Here is a 16,746-nt window from a genome sequence, read left to right as displayed (position 1 = left end):
GCACCTCGGGACACGGATCAAGCGAGCGCTGCGCACCACTTGGGCGGGATTCGGCACGGCCCGCGGCCTGTCGAGCCCCTCACACCCCGACCTTCGGGCGTGCGGCAACGCTCCCATGGAAACGGCGGCCCCGCGGCCTGCTGGGGCCGGTAGTTCTCGCTTGGAGCCTGGGCCCGGCGCGGCCCGGCCGCCGCTCGCCGAAGTCCCCGGCCGTGAGGGAGCGGGACCGGAGGGGTTTAGCGGGCAGGCGGCGGGTGAGTGGGGCCGCGGGGCCGGCGGCGGGCCCCTCTCCTGCCGGTGGGATTCGGCCGCGGGACGCCCGGGAGCGGAGGGCTGAGAGAAATCGGGCCGTTTCCCGCCCGTTTCTCGCCTCGGCGGCGCCGGGCCGCCCTCAGCGGGCGGCAGGGCCTCGGCGGAGCGGGGCCGCGGGTCCCCCGGCCCCGGCGAGGGCCTGCCGGCGGGCGGGCCGCCTGCCGGCGCCTCGCTCCGTCCCTGCCGGCCGTGTGCCCCGGGCGGCGGTGAGGGGGCTCGCCGGCTGCCCGAGACCGGCACCCCGCCGCTGGGACGGGGGGGAGCTCCTGTGGCCGGGCCGGCCGGGCCCAGCCTGTGGCCGGGCCGTGCTGCCGGTGAGGTGAAGTAAAGTGCGTGCGCGGCCGGCCGCAGGCTTCAGGGGAGGGTTTTGCAGGTTTACAAGGAAAAGCTCCAGCTTTGCTGAAGGCGTGCGGGAGCGGGGGGCGCCGGCTGTATTTCTGACCAGGCAGGTGCCGCTGCAGCGGCAGGGGCAGAAGCTGTTCGGGCCGGGGCGAATCCCCCGCCCTTGTGCTGAACAGCCCGCTCGGGGTGAGGGTCTGTGCGGCTTGGGAGTCTGGGGGCTTTCGTGGTGTGATCGGGTTGTTGATCTTTGCTGTTTGCTCATGCCCTCATGAGTAGGTTTCAAGGGATGCCTTTTACTTTTTTGGCCTGTTTGTTCAAAAATCTAACAGCGCTTATGTAGTCAGCCTGGATAATAACACTGAATGAGCTTTGGAGAGCACTGACACCAGAGAGGCAAACAGCTGGCCGGTTCATTGGCACTGCCCTTCGGTGACAGCAGGGTTGTGCCTTTTAGTAAATGCCCAAGGTCTCTTCCCCAGCCTTTGCAAAATCCACAGAATTTAAAGGTGTGAACTAGCTTTCAAATACAGTATCGGAAAAAAAGAAACCCCAAACTCCATGTTTTAAAATATAATTCCTTGTTCTGAAATCTTTAGGATTCCTATTTTCCTTGCCCCTGCTTTTCATTTTGCTGGAACAACAAAACCAAGGCACATAGGGTTTCTTTTTTAAGGAAGGATTGGTATCTTCTAGTTGAGTGACAGCAAAACCTGGCGACTCCAGAACAGCATAGTGTACAGTGACAGTCACTGTAAAATCATAGGAACTGATGACACTGACTACGTTAAATTGCCATCAGTACATGTTCTCAGGCACAGTAGGAACTGTTGTACCACATTCCTGTACTACCTGCCCACCAACTGGTGCGCAAACTGCTGTGCTAAAATGTGGATCTGCCATTAAATGCTTTCAGAGGGAGGTGAGCCTGGTCAGATGTGCTTAGGCCAGAGCACACAGACAAAGTAGGCATAGCCGCTACTGAGTCCATTTAAAAAATAATCCACGGAATAGCTGGCTTATCTTTTTGCATGTTGTGGAATCATCCAAAGATCACAGTCAGGTTCTGTTCACTGTGTAGCCAGTCCTAATGCCTCTGCCCTGAAGGTCGTAGTTTTTTCTCCATTTAGATTCCCTTTCAGAAGTACTGCACTGTAGGTGAAGTTCAGTTACGAGTTAATTAGTGAACCCTGTTCTGAGCATGCCAGTATAGACAGGAGGTTTTGTTCTTACTACTTGCATGAAGAAAGATTGGCCAAGTTATTTACCTTTGGGTGATACACTAAACAGGAATCTCTGCTGCCTGTTTCTTATAGCCATTCAAAAATGGTGTTAGAAGACCTTGCACTAAGTTGGATTTACTGGGTTAGATTTCCTTTGTCTCTCATATTGTGTGGTTACTTGGCTACTTTGTTTATACAAGATCTTTAGAAAAGTATGTCGTTCATACTGAAGATGCCATGAGCACATCTGTAAGTTAGTGTTCTATATTTTGTAACACAAGTGTTCTACATTTGACTGCTTGTTTATATTTGAAATCTACAAGAGTATTAAAAATGGCGAACAATTTAATTGAAATATTGGCATTCATCTTATTCTTACGTATACTTCAAGAATCTCCAAATATGACAATAGTGTCCACAATGTCACAAACTATTTCCCAAATATCGAGCAGTACTCCATTCTGAAAAGCATACTATCTGAAGAGGCTGTTGCAGATACAGAGTGGAGAAAAGACCAATGAAAATGATTAAAAGTGAGATTGATAGACACACAGAACTTCCTGGTCAAATAAGTACACTTAAACACACTTCCTCCTTGTCATCCCTTAATATTTCTTGAACTTTACATAAGCAAGCAGTTCAGTAAGTAATGGAGAGAATATTTATCCTAGATTCTCTGACAGAAGTAGCTCCTTAGGCACTTGCTGGAATTGCTTTGGCTTTCCAGATTGTTTCATGCTAATTATGGTGTGTTAATACAGTGTGGTTGATCTTTGCTGACCTCCACCTCTAACCTCCAACACCACTGATTCCTTTGGGCCAATGCTCATCTGACCCTGAGAGATTCAGGGAGCCCAAAAGGTAGAAATCTAACCTTATAACCAAAAAATTTAAAGTTTTTTTATGGCTTTATGCTCAAAACCGTGTCACTGTGTAGTCAGATTAGCATTAGTGCCAGTGCAGAGGGAAACAGACAAATGCCTTTGTTGTGGTACAGCACAAGATAGAGGGGAACAGACACTGCAAGAAGTACAGATGGATAAATAGATAAGGGTGGAGTTACATAAACAATTACCAGTTATGGTGACTTCAGTCATGCTTCATCATATTTGGTATTTTTATAAAAGATGAAGCTCCAAGCATTATACAAAGAGGTGAGAATCTCAGCATTACCTTTATAACCCCTGTATTTGAGAAGCGAACTGTAGAGATCTGAGCTAGAAGCTAAGCTAACAGAAAGAAGAAAACAAGTATTCTCCCCTATTTTGTTTTAAAACCAAACATGATTTTGAGCTGGTTTTTTTTCAGTTAATAGTTGTTTGTGTGGCAAGAATAGATTACAAGGAATTCAGATTTAGATAGATTCATTGGGAAATTTATTTACAGAAGGATCAAATGAGGAGAGAAGGTGCTTTTTAAAAGCACTAGCTAATGTAATTTAAAATGTGCTTAGTCTGGAAATAGATGAACGTAGTTACAATTTCGTATGTGGGGTATTATTTCAGAAACTATATTAAGCATTCACTGAGAAGTATAGGATGAATGTGTTTTAGAAACAAGGGGTAGGATTCAAGTGCCTACACATCAAGTGATGTTTCATACGCCTTTGGATATTGTTCTCGTCTTCCAGCTTCTGCTATGGAAGGCGACAAGTCTGCCACAGGTCCTGTGTCCTAGGTCCTAGTAAATCTAGGGTTTATAAAATATCACTACATTACTATGTTTAGGCACTGAGTCACTCCTAAACTGTGTTTACTACTTTTTGTTCTCTTTGACCCTGTGTAGTAGTTGTTTGTTCACATATGTGCTGTGTCTGTTACCCGATTAGGCAACGAAAACATTTTAAAGAGGAGAACAATGCATAATCAGTACTGTTGTTTAGTGCGACATTTTGTATTAATATTTGTCAACATGAAAAAATACCAAATTCATAATAATTTCACAGTAATTTGAATGCTGCCAAATAATGAATGATTTGATCTTATGAACTGTAGCAAACCCAAAGCACTGTTCATTTACACAAAGATAAGATATTTGAACAGCACCGATTGGACACTGAGAGAATGGATTGCAGGCTAGCATGGAGTCTAAGTTGGTAAATGCTCATTGCTGATCATTAAATTCTGTCATTAGTTTGCAATTATTTTTAACTTGTCACAAACACAGATCTCTACAGTAGAATTAAATTTATTTTGCAATATTGTATATTGTTTTTTTTTCCTCTGACTGATCTGCAGGGTCTTCCTTTGCAAAATGAAAAAGCATACCCCTGAAAAGCAAGTGCTGTTGCCAAATTCTTCACAATCAAAATCATATCCAGACACTCATAGATCTTTGAAGTCCTCCATAAACAGGCTTAAGGAAGGAAATCTTTATATAGTATTTCTCAAAACATTTGCTAAGTGTATCAACCAAGTTTTCTTTGGGCAAAACAATAAGTTAGACATACCTGGCTGATAGGGTTTTTTTGCGTCCTCCGAAATCTTTCTATGTAATTGGGATTCAAATGTGAACACTTTGAGGAATCTTCTCTGACAGCACAGGGGGCTTGTGGCATGGAGAGACAGCCTGTTGGAGGGGAATCTATCTGCTTAATTTGCAGATGTGCTCCTGAGAACTCGGTCTACTGTGGCTAACTGGCTGTGACTGTTTTTTTTTTCTTTCCTCTCTTGTCTTCAGATGGCACAACGAGAAACCCACCAGCCTCCAGAAGATTTAACTCTTTGCAGTAGTAGAACCAGACCAGAGTGACAGTAGATGTCTGTTAGTTAGATTCTAAATGTCTGCAGCACACGCTCCTTTATAGTTTAATTTTTTACACTGCCATATGTGTCAACCTAATGATCTTTTTTGGATTTTTTCAGCGCTATTATAATATAAAAATGTAATCTAAAGTAGTTTTTGAGTTCAAAGAAAAAATAATTTCAATAGCTAGTAAAAGAAAGCAACTCCTGCTGATTGGTGTACTACTGCTTTCCCCAGGAATGCTCTGCTGCAAGCAGGTAGTGACATGGAAACAGCAAAGGAAATGACAAATTCGTGCAACCCAGTGAGTGAGGGCTGACAAAAAGTCCAATTCAAAGTCCACTGAAGTCATTAGGAATGTCTTTTTTCTACTTCAGTGGCCTTCTGATCAGACCTTAAAAGACTAATAAAACTTTGCACCCTTCTGTGGCATTTTTCATCAGTTTCACAGTGCTTTTCTCCAAGAAAAAATAATTAGACTCTGGGAAGTCCTCTGGGAACATATCCTTTCAACAGCTAGCAGTGCTGGGGCACAGAGGATAAGCCACTTGCATAGCACAGAAAATAAACAGAGAAACCTGGAAAACAATTCACTCTTCATAGCTCCCTGCTTTTGTTTTCTTAGCCCTGCTTCACCCACTCCTGAGTTACAATATCTGCTGCACAGTGTTTTAGAAATAACTCATCTCCCATTTGAAACTGCTGTGAGAATAGAAATAGAAAGAACTTGAAATGGAATTTGATTAGTACAGCAAAGCAAACATACTGGGTGTTTGTGAAAATTGTCCTGAGACGTTGAGTAACTGTAATGCAGATAGGTTGCGGTGACGTTTCTCATCTGAAATACAGCAGCTCTAAGGCACTGTGCCCTGTAGCATCCGTGTGGCCCTATTACTTCTCTACTGAAACAAAGATAAAAGTAGTCTGTACTGCAGAGTTGAATGCTGAAGAACTTAACTTCCCCTAAATTTAGAGGGCATTCAGATCACATTTATTTCTATTTTCAGTAGTGCCTAGATGATATTTGACAGCTTCTTATCCAAGTGCTTGACATAGTCTGACCCTTGTTTGCGTCTGTGATCAAAGATCTACTGGCAAAAGAGATACAAATGTTTAAGTGAAAAATCCAACCCCCTAGTTGTGTCTCATTTAGTATTTTACATTCATTTTATTCTCCTTCTGCCAGTTGACATGCCTTATCTTTAGAAATTCTTTTTCCAATTACTGTGGCTGAGAAGATGGAGAAATGAAAGTTTGTTGGCAACAGCGTGTCAGTTTTGGATGAGGACATGGTCTGTCCAAGCTGGTCTTCTGTAACTGTCAGTGACAAACTGCTTTGGAGGAGCTGCAGCAAGTAACTTCAGAAGAATGTATCTATAAGGCAGGAAAATCATGTTCAGAGCTGTCCAGGTCATAGCAAGAACATCCAGGATTTGCATCCTGAATTTATTTGGCAGAGAACCCATGCGAAAATGAATAAATAGACTTTTCCTTCACAACTTATATTTTAATAACATTGACATAGGTAGTATGTTTTCAGCAGATTGCTCACTGTTATGGAAATGCTTTGTTTCGCTTGATTCTCTTCTTCTGCAGTTAATTACTTAAAATAATATGTGGTTTACATCTTCTTCATCCCAGATCATTCCAAATTGCATTGAGATATTTCCAGGCTTTTCAGCATATTTTCTGCCAGTAAAACACAGTCATCTCTGAGCTGGAACGTAGCTGGCTCCCTGTGGGTTGCAGGAATGCACACCAGCTCAGCAGAGAAAGGGAAGGCTGCCTTACTCGTTTCTGTAGGGTTGGCCAGCCAGAATGCAAATATCCTGGATACTTAGCCAGGACCCACGTGCTGAAACCTGTGAAAAAATGGCACAGGGAGTCCGGCATCCTACAGTCTTCAATTTTCTGTCTTATCTAAAACCATCAGTAAACAGTATTTAATATGTGAGGGACGGGGCTTTATTCGGAGGCCTCATCTAAAATAGCTGATTGAATCCAGCTGTGCTTTGACTATGAAATCCAGGACGATCGCATTCCAGGGGACAGTGGCTACTGCATTTTGGAGGAGTGCTTGATGCACAGGAAACGTTACCCTTGTCATAGGCCTCCAGGTGGTCTTTAAAGGGAGCAGCATTCTTGAAGCCATTGGAAATTCATTAAAAAACCCTTCTGATCATGTACAGGACTGACATAATAGCACTGAAATCAAACAGGATCAATGTGCTTCCTTGCAATTAAAGCCCTTAGATGTACCCCTTAAAAGCTCGTACGAGCTGGGCCTGAGAGGCACATGTTTTTGACCATCGCAAAGGTCGGCTCTGAGGCTCAGTAATGCACTTACACAAGCAGATGCAGCTCCCATCCACGCAAATTGCTGATACATTAAGTGTGTGCCCTTAAGGCCTCCTGCTGAGGGCAGTGGCAAACATTGTTGATTTAAACAGGATTAGCTGTTGCAGATCCCATTGAATTGAGAGATGCTGCAAGGAACCTCATCCGAAAGTTTTCGTCCTTTGTAATTGAAACTTTTTCTTTTAGTTTGTTCCCGTAGTTCAGTTGACCCGCACCTGCTCGTGGCCAGAGCTTGCTGCCGTCGGGTTTGCTGCAGGAGCTCTGCCTCCCTGCAGGTGGTGGGGAGCGGGGAGGAGGAGGAGGGAGAAAAGTAGGGCAAGACGGTAGAGCAGGGAGGGCTTTCTTTTGCAGCTATACCTTTGCAGATGTCTAGACAAGAAGGGAGGAGCTGACTGTCTTCTGGAAAGTGGGTAGCCTTCTTGTGCCGCCCCACTGAAAACGTTTTAGGTCTTTCTCGGGGCAGGAATTCCCAGAATCACTCCTTTCACTTGGCCCACTTTCAAAGTGCCATCCTTGGATGTTTGTTAAGGTAGTGATGACAGTCCAAAGCTAACAACCACCATTTATTAAGGACAGGCTTGAGTTCCAGCTTGGCATGCCTCTCTGCACTGTGGGGGCTGATGATCTGTACTCCAGGCTCCAGCTCTAGCAGTAGTGCTGGTGCGGGTACCCAGTAACATCTGCTTTTGCTAGTGTGGAGGAAGCACAGCTTTCTGGGCCGTTTGTGAGTGGTGTTTCTGAGGAGGCTGTGCTTTCACGGTTGCATAAACGGTGATGACAGGCTGCCAAAAGGGGCAATCCTGCATCCTTCCCTTGCTCCTGCTGCATGTTGCCACTGTCCCCTTGTGCAGGCACTCATGATGGTATGGCTGTAAGGCAGATCAGAAAACTTATATTTAAAACAGAACATACGTATTTGCTTAGGCTAGTTTCAGGTTTTATATTGGTAGTTTATTTTGTCTGGCCAATAGATGGGCTGGAATGAAAAGCCAAGGGGTGAAGAAGGAGAGAGGGTGGTGGTGGCCTTTTTGGGAGCAGCCAGCACTTAGGTAGGCTTAAGTTGATTCTGACTGCAGTCGTCTGACACAGGCTTATTCCTTTTGCAAAGGTGTTACCTCATTCTTTATTGCTGTAATAATATTGTAGCAAATCTATACTCCTCTAGAGTATCCTTGACTCATTGATGTGGTAAACCGGTTGTAAGACAGCAAGGAGTGATAATCAGATACTTTTCCTCCAGAGAATCCCTGTTCTTCAGATGGAGTTTACTTTAGTTGCTAACAATAAAGCACCTAAGTAAGTCACTCATTTTGTGTGTAATTTAACCAGCTACCTTGAGCAAGCTTTACACAAATATATGGGTCCATACACTGTTACATGGGGTGACTTCTACAATAGTGCTGTCTAGAGGGCAGATTGGGATGTTACAGTTTTTTTGTAAGAGATAGCATGCTGTTACGTGCCTCCTGGAACAGGTTGGAGAGGAGGCTCTAATGTCCTGAATCACAGTGTCCTTTCTCATTGTCCTTAGGAGGCAGTAACCAGCTCTGGTTCTGTACTTGGTCCCTAGACAACTTACTGCACACTTAAGACTTGGCTATATGCTTGCAGTATTGCCTAACTACGTGAGCGGTCAACCCGCAGAGATCATTTCTGCATTGCCTTTACCAGCCCACCCCATCACTAGTGACAGCTTTTATGTTGCTGAACTAGCCAGGCCAAGAGAGAGTCTCCAGAATCAAGGTCTTTAGTGCAGACTGATGTGTAAAACCTTTATGGATGAGAGGTGTTACAGAAATGCTTGCTGCTTAGTTCTGTATTGTGGGTTGTAAGAGAGTAGGATTGCTTTTATGAGAGATTAGTTAGATCTGAAGTATTAAATACCCCTTTGAAAAAGTTAGTTGTGACAGGTGTAGTTACTGTGCTAGCTCTATAGGGAAAAAAGATCAGGTATTGTCCCGTGGAAACAGAGTATAAGATGTAAAAATAGTGTATTTGTGTTCAGTCTGATTTTTGCAGACATAGGTTATAAAATCTCAAGAACAGGTGTATCTAGTGATGTTTTCCATGAACCTGTGAGTGATCTGTAAATAAACAATTCTGAATATTCTTTTTTTACTGAGAATTACTTTTGGGAGAGCAAATTCATGGTGTGGAAACCTGACTTTAACCTATGCCAGAAATACTAGTGATATATTTCTTTTTCCAGAAAAATAAAATTATGTAAGGTTTTAGTTTGTAGAGTTTGTAGAGAGGATTAGCTTATTACTCTTCCCATTTAAAAATTCAGAAGCTTGATTTTTCTTTCATTGCCTATATTATATTTAAAAGAAACATAATAAAGCACTCAAAATTGCAACATAAAACAGGAAGCCTATATTCCACCACATTTTTAATTGTTTAGTAGAACTAATAACTGTGTAATTGAAATCATGCTAATACTCACTTGACCTGCCTCTGCGATTCAATGCAGAGATTTCTGTTTTGGCTTAAACTGCTGGGAAGAAGACTGCATTTTGAGAAATAAAATTGATTTTGTACAGTCTGCTGATGATCAGCAAGGCTTAATGACTGATCACCTCAAGAAACCTCATTACAGTAATTTGGATGGATGAGCAGGAGTGAAAAGCAAAAAGAAGAAAGTATAGTTGCTGCTTGAATGCATCACTTACTGATATTTGACTCTAAAACTACCCAGAGCCAGCACAGGAAAAGGATCAGATATCCTTGCCTTACTTTTCTTGAAACCTCCAAGTTACTTTGGTGTCTTTTGGGAAGAAGATAAGGTTTTTGATTTCATTAGTAGTTACTCTCTAGCAGAACAATGCAGCCATGTAATTTGTAGAGGTGTGATTGTACCTGGTTCATAAATTGTGGGTGATTCCAATCCATTATTGTACTTTTTTTTTTCTTTTTTCATGGCAGTTCAAAGAAGTCCTTGCCTTGAGGCTATGAATTGGATGATTGCTGAAGCGTTTTACCTACGTAGAACCTACTGGTTAGCTCCTTAGCAAAGGTGAGAGTCTTCTGGTCAGCCTGGTTTCAGCTGTGCACATCACAAAACTTCTGTGCAGCTGACACAGTATGGTGTTCATTTAAGAGAGACTCAGGAATAAAGTAGGTGGGAAGCTGCAGAAACCAAAGAGGAATGAAAACGAAAAATAGAAAAACCTTGATAGGTTGAGATTAAGTTTCTGAACACCGCTATTGTACCATCCATCCTAACCGTATGTTCACTTTCAGGGATAGTAGGTGTTCTCCAAATACCGTCCTCTGTGCTTGCTTTCATTTAGGGTGATGCAATAGCACCCTGCAGTTCTTCAAAATAATTTAAAACAGGGGGGGACAGGTAGTTCTAGCTGCCAGTCTCTCCCCTCTATTGTTTGAGTGAATGGCTGTTCTTCCAACAGAACCTAGGCTTTCATTAGGACCTAGCTGGTTTTTCCTCTCCATGAGGAGATGATTATGTAGGCATAAATAACAGCTGTGCAAGGGAAGATTAGGTCTGTGTTGGACTATCACCTCTGTAGTCCATTTTGCATTTTATTTCTTGCTTTAGATTTTTGAAGCAAAACTGTGAAGTTCATATAAAAAGCAAAGGAGGATGTATGCCAAGATAACAAATAGGGTTTTCTCCCCTCTTTTCCAATTTAACATTTATTAAAATATGAATAATTTACTAAACTCACATTCCAAAATATATTCTTTGGTTTTTTTTCTTTTTTTCAGAAGAAAACATAAGGAAATGTGGCCTATGAATTACGAGTTATTTATTTTCTTAACCCCAGATGAATACCTTTGACATAGGTGATAGCAGATCTCATATACTAATGCCTGTAATAACTATATTGGCTGTAGGAGAGCTACTCTGGATATACTGTTTTGACTTGGTTAAAAATTTGGTCCATATTCTGGTAAAAAAAGCTGTTAGTCTTGAGAAAGTAATCTTTTCCCATGCTTGGAATATCCAGGGAATTTTCTCTGCTATTTTTTTTTTAAGTAATACTGTTTTGATGATGCTTCTCCCAATGCATGCATATTGAAGTGCATGCTAGATGAAAATATATAGGCTTAGTGAGATATATGTTTAAAACCTTTAAGGATAACTTCCTAATCTCCATACATCAGGAGATTTCAGGTATTAAATGTTAGATTATATTCTAACAGCATTCAGTGCTTGCTTTTTCATGAGGCTGATGTTCGGGATTTTGCAATCGTAGTTCAGCTAAAACTTTCATTCAAGTTGAATTCAGCACTGCGTTTCCCAGCTAACTGTAGTGAATCAAAACCTGGTGTTTATCCAAAGTCTTCCTGCACTGTTGTTGCTCTTCTACAGCTTAACCAGCAGAGGATATTAAAATCTGAAGTGAACTTTCCCAAGTTCTGTAGGAAGTAGAGGCTGCGCAGCAGAATAAGAATTGAGCTATAGCATTTTGGTAATGCCTGGTCTGCATGCTCAATCTCAGGCTGATGACCAGGTGGCTGTAGAACATGGCATTCACTGAGAAAGCTGCCATTCAGCTTGGTTAAGGATAAAACTATTCCCCCAAATTGGTTATCAATTTTCTAGGTTCCTAGAGCATTTTAGAGTAAAGTAACCTAAGCTTTACTGCCAGCTCTCCTCTGATTTGTTTATAAGTCATTTAAACTCTTGGTGACTTATTTTTTTCATCTGTTATTGGGAATAATATTTGTTTGCTCTTCCTCATGGGACTGTCGTGAAGTTTATTTCATTAGTGTTTATAAAGGACTTGAAGATCCTAGACGCCAGATGCCAAAGAAAAACAAAAGGTTGTTGTTAGCATTTTCTTGATTAAATATATGCATATATATTTTTTTCTTTGACACTAGCCTTACAAGTCACTGCAGTCTTTCATATAATGAAATTTACCTCAAATAATGACTGTAATAACGGAACAATAATGAGGAGTAGAAGGCATTGCTTCCCTCTGAAGCCACTGTAATTTGCATAGACCATTCCGAGAGTCTGGTAAATTATATTCTGCTTGGTCAGTCCACAGAGAGGTTAATACTGGTTTGTTTTTTGTAAAACATAAGAAAACTTAAACTTTAGGTCATGTGGGTGTGCATGTGTTTTTATATCTTCAGAACATTAGTCTTCTTTACAAGCTGGCAATCCAACGAAATTAGAGTTTTACATTAGAAATCATGCTTTATTTTCCTGCTGGGCTCTGAACAATTCTTGTTCAATCTTATTTAACTTTAAAATCAGGTTGGCAGCCTTTCCTTAGTGTAGTTGATTTAAGAAAAATTAAGCTTTCATTCCCAAAGCCACTTCTTAATGCTGTGGTAAATCAAGAGAAGAAACACAGGAACTCATGAAAATCAAGCATGCACTTAGTGTATAATGCATTCTTGCATCTTTATCACATTTATGTATGCAAACTGATCATTTACATTTTTTAGTTAAGTTGCCACCATGTGAGACAATGTGCCAGTTATGCGTGTCCACACCCTCATCTGTGTTTTTCTGCTTCTAGTAGTCTGGTCCTATGTGTATAAAAAATCAGCAATATTATTAACTATTTAGCATCACACAGCTGTTAAAATGCATTTACACAGCTCTTATAAGTGAGGGGCAAGATTAACTTCAGCATACTTCACCGAGAGCTGTTTCAGGGCCATTACTTCCCTTAAGAGTCTGGTAAAATGATGAAGGTGGGCTGGAAAGCTGTTGCTGTGTGACTGAAGAGTGGAGCTTTAAAGTCCAGAAAAGGCTCTGTGGGGTTCCTTCAGCTCTCAGCATTTGTTCCCTTCTCAAGAGTGGTCCTTGCCTTCGTACGTGGCTGCCCAGTTCCATCATACCCTCCCCGTCCTGTGTGCTGTCTGAGCATACACACACATGTCATCATGATTTAACATGCCCTCCAAAATCTGGGTTTAGTGGCTTTGATGGTACAGTAAACAGTGCACCTGCAGAATGATGGATTCAGTCCAAGTTTTGAATGTACAGGTGTGCCAGTTGTCAACATGCTAGTGAGTGGTGTCACTGGTTCTGCAAAGAAGGCAGGGGTTGTAGGACTGAGCAACTTAAAATGAGGGGGAATGAACACCACCAAGAGAGGTTGTCACTTCTGTGGCCCATATTACCTGCAGACATAAATTTCCGGCATAGCTGATCACAGTCTCTCCCTTTGTACTTGAAATTACTATGTCCACTTGAATTTTGGGGGAAATGTTGTGTAAGGTCCCACTGACAAGATCAGAACTTCAGAAGGAGAGAAGAAAAATTGGACATTGTAGTGCTCGTCTATGTGAATTAGGGACTTTTCAGTTAATTTGTTTTCTGCCTACAGATACATACAGCTCTTTTCTTTCTATTGCAGAAGCAGCCTACTAAAGCAGATATGCCTGTTTGACCATCAAGGTGTGGATCATGGGACAACAACTGTTAAATGACAGCATCCTTGATCAATTTATTAATAGCCATGAGCAGTCATATGAAGAGTTTCTAAATACATTCACTTATCTTTTGAAAGGTATGTAGCTTCCCAAATGTCCCATTAGAAACTGCAGCCAGAAGGGAAGGTAAAAAGAGAAGCAGTAGTATTTAGTGTTGTTCTGCTACTCACTTGCTTTGTGACTTTAGGCAAGTCCTTGTGATGCTTTTGTTTCTCCTCTCAGCAATGGGATCTCTAAGGACAACTTTCCTTAGCTTGGTTCACAGACTGCTATGGTAGGTCTCTACAGGTGCTTAACCATGTTTTGCTCGCTTTAGGAAGGTGGGGGAACATGCACTATTTGGAAGGATAGGCTTTTCCTAGGCAGGTCCTGCATTGCTTTGCTAGAGGAGTTGCCATAAAAGAAGAAGAGCCTAAGGAAAGTACTTAATAGTACGAGATGGCCTAAGATTTGGGGTGTACACTTTGGATACTTTCACAGATTTACTAACACTAGCTTGCTGCGCTATGCGACGTGTGCGCTGAGCTAACAGATAACTTGGATGAAGGCACTTCAGGACATCAGGTTAGGATGATTAGTCTGAAAAAGTCTCATGCTCTGCTGATGAAGTAAAAGGTGGGGCTTAACCTTGATCTGAGCATTGCTGAATTACAGGCAGTTCAGATCTGGATCCAAATTCTGTAGCTCAGGTTCATTTCTTTTGGCCATGTTAAGTCAGGTGCCATAAAAATAAATGTGAGCTACATATTACTCACAATTCTCTTTACCACAGTTTTGCACTAAAAATGATGTCCTTATATTATTGCAGAAGCCGTGTATTTTTCAATTACAGCACGTGGCATGCTCCATTGATTGGCATTCAGGAGTCTGTCCTGTCCTTGTCCTTCAGGCAGAACTAAGTATCAGTCACAGGCACTGAGCAGAAAACCAGTGGGAGAGTCGAAGCTGCCATAGAAATAATCTTGTGGCAACCTTCTGTCTCTTCTCCCAATAAAAAATAGAAGAGGAAGGAGACACTAGGGGATGAGATAAGAGGATTGAAAATTAGGTTCTGGTCTTCTTTATGTATGATTGATACACTGGGGATAGCTCCTATCTTAGAAGCATGCTGCATATCATGATGCTACTTGCAAAGAGCCTCAGCATGTATTTCAGTCACTTTCATTGTCACTATAGCATCTGCCACTAAAACTGTATAAAAGGTAGAGCTTTAGCTGAATCAAATGCTTAGAAATGCAGTTTCCTATGCTGCTATAAACAAAACAGCTCAGCTTGTTTTCCTCCCACCTTCATTTCCGTTTAAAAATACCCAAAGGTGCTGGTTTGCATTATAAACTAATGACCTGCAAAAATTCCACTTAAAGCACAAGGCATTTTAGCATCAGAACAGTGCAAAATACTTTATAAAATATCACATTCTTAGTTTCTTAATTTTGCATTTGAAAAATAGTCATTTGGCTTTAATTGTTTTTAAAAAATGCAACTGTGATAGCTTAATAAGACTATCTGCTAAGAGGCTTCAGAAATTTTCACTTTTATGTATGAGTTCAGATATTTACTGTGGGGATATATTTGTGATTACTGTCAAGCAAAATCATTTTCAGATTACCTTTCTGAATTTGGCCTGATAATGGTGTTGATCTACACGTTAATGCTCATTAATGTCAGAATTTGCAGTCCTGCTTAATTAGATATGGAGATAGCTAGTTGTATACACAAATAACCAAGCCTATTCAGTTGTGTGTGTAAATATATCAGAGCTCTTTAAAAAAATTCCTTGAAAAACATCACCATCTGATAGATTTTTGACTGTCGTAACATTGGAAACAGAAGACACAGATATAGCTAATTGGATCCCACTGATTTCACAGGGTACCATATTTATATAAGGTGGTTTTCACTTGTTCATGAATTTGTACTAGCTCTCTAGTTGGGATTGCAAGGATATTTTCACCAGGAGTTTCCACATTATTCTTGAAAGCATCTCATAAGAATCTGATTTCATAACTAATGTTTGGTTTTTCTTCATTAGTTAAATTTACACACAGTGAAACTGAAAAGAATATATCTTGAGTACAAAGACCCAAGCATCCTTGATTGTTCTGGCCTATCTAAAAAGAGCCCTTTGAAGCTATAAATGTCAGCATGGAGTAACCCCCTGTGAGCACATTAGGGTCTTCTGCTGACAGCATAGTTCCATTCTTGTAAATATGGGAAACAGTATTAATGAATTTTTGCATTTCTGACTTTCATTGGCTTTTTAAGGGTTGCTAATATCCTAATCAAGAAAATTGCATTTTTAGAACATTGTCTTTTTTGTATCTGAATGTGTGATACTACCTTTGGCTACTCCTGTTCTTCCTTGTGTTATTTGAAAAAAGATATTCTCTTAGCTGAAGTAGAACAAGAGTTGGAGTCATAAAATAAGGTCCTTTTAAATTCTGTGTAATTCATTTAGTGATATGTATGGTTTAAATAGCATGCAGATACATTATAACTTAGTTGGACCATAAAAGTATATCTTTGATACAGGAATTTAATCTTCCTGATTTTAGTATTCCTAAAAACCCAGTAGTTCTGTTTTTCAAAGTGTGCTTGGTGCTGTGACAGAATGAGAGTTCATAGATTAATTGACAAGTAAATCCTATAGTAAGGCTTTTACCTCACTTCTACCAGATCTGATGGGACATGGATGAACATACTTAAATGCCATTTTAAAACTCTGAGCTCAGCATTTAAAGCATATATACTCCAACAGAACATGACCTATATATCTTAAATGCATAATATTTAAAAAGTATGCGAGCACTCCCTCCATAATTGGAAAAATTTTTAACGGTTTTTATTGATTCTGTAATGGATGGACACTTGAGGGCTGGGTTAAGATTCAAGTAAGTCTCTTAGTTTTTCTACTTACAGCATCCCAAGTGTGTTTTTTGTCAAAAGGATAACATTAACAAGATGAATAGATAGGTGAAAGGGCTGGTGAACCCATGGGAATGTAATTTAGTAATTACAGCACGGGTCCAGAAGGATGAAATTTTTCATGCTTGCTGTAAAGCTTTGCACAAGTTTTCAGCATCTGGAAAAAAAATGACCACGTCTTGTGCAAATCCAAAGTGAAGATACTGGTAAGAGGAATCCTTTTATTAGCCATTTATTTTAATACTTTTGTTTGTGCTGCTGTTAGAATCAATGAAGCCTCTTATGCTTATGCTAAGTTATGTATTTAGTTTTGTTAGTTTGTTCTTTTAGCTTTGGGTATAAAAACAATCTGATAATAAAACAGCTAACTGGCATTTACTTTGAGGTTGTACAACTCCACTATGTTTTTTAAGTCCAGAGA

The 16,746-nt window shown here is 41.0% G+C and overlaps 1 protein-coding gene across 2 annotated transcripts in view; it reads left to right on the top strand.

Moving 5' to 3' along the window:
- The first annotated feature begins 116 nt into the window (after positions 1 to 116).
- The window catches only part of IFTAP (intraflagellar transport associated protein), a 45,765-nt gene continuing 29,135 nt past the window's right edge, over positions 117 to 16,746 (top strand). Inside the window, exons 1-3 of one of the 2 annotated variants that reach the window (XM_069784687.1) lie at positions 117 to 254; positions 9,903 to 9,993; positions 13,325 to 13,477. In XM_069784687.1, the coding sequence (XP_069640788.1) occupies positions 13,375 to 13,477 (103 nt within the window). In that variant the 5' untranslated portion in view covers positions 117 to 254; positions 9,903 to 9,993; positions 13,325 to 13,374. The remainder of the gene's footprint in view (positions 255 to 9,902; positions 9,994 to 13,324; positions 13,478 to 16,746) is intronic. The other variant, XM_069784686.1, reaches the window with a different exon arrangement.

Source organism: Haliaeetus albicilla, chromosome 5, assembly GCF_947461875.1.
Source record: "Haliaeetus albicilla chromosome 5, bHalAlb1.1, whole genome shotgun sequence".
Lineage (NCBI taxonomy): Eukaryota > Metazoa > Chordata > Aves > Accipitriformes > Accipitridae > Haliaeetus > Haliaeetus albicilla.
This window is presented reverse-complemented; position numbering and strand designations above follow the sequence as displayed.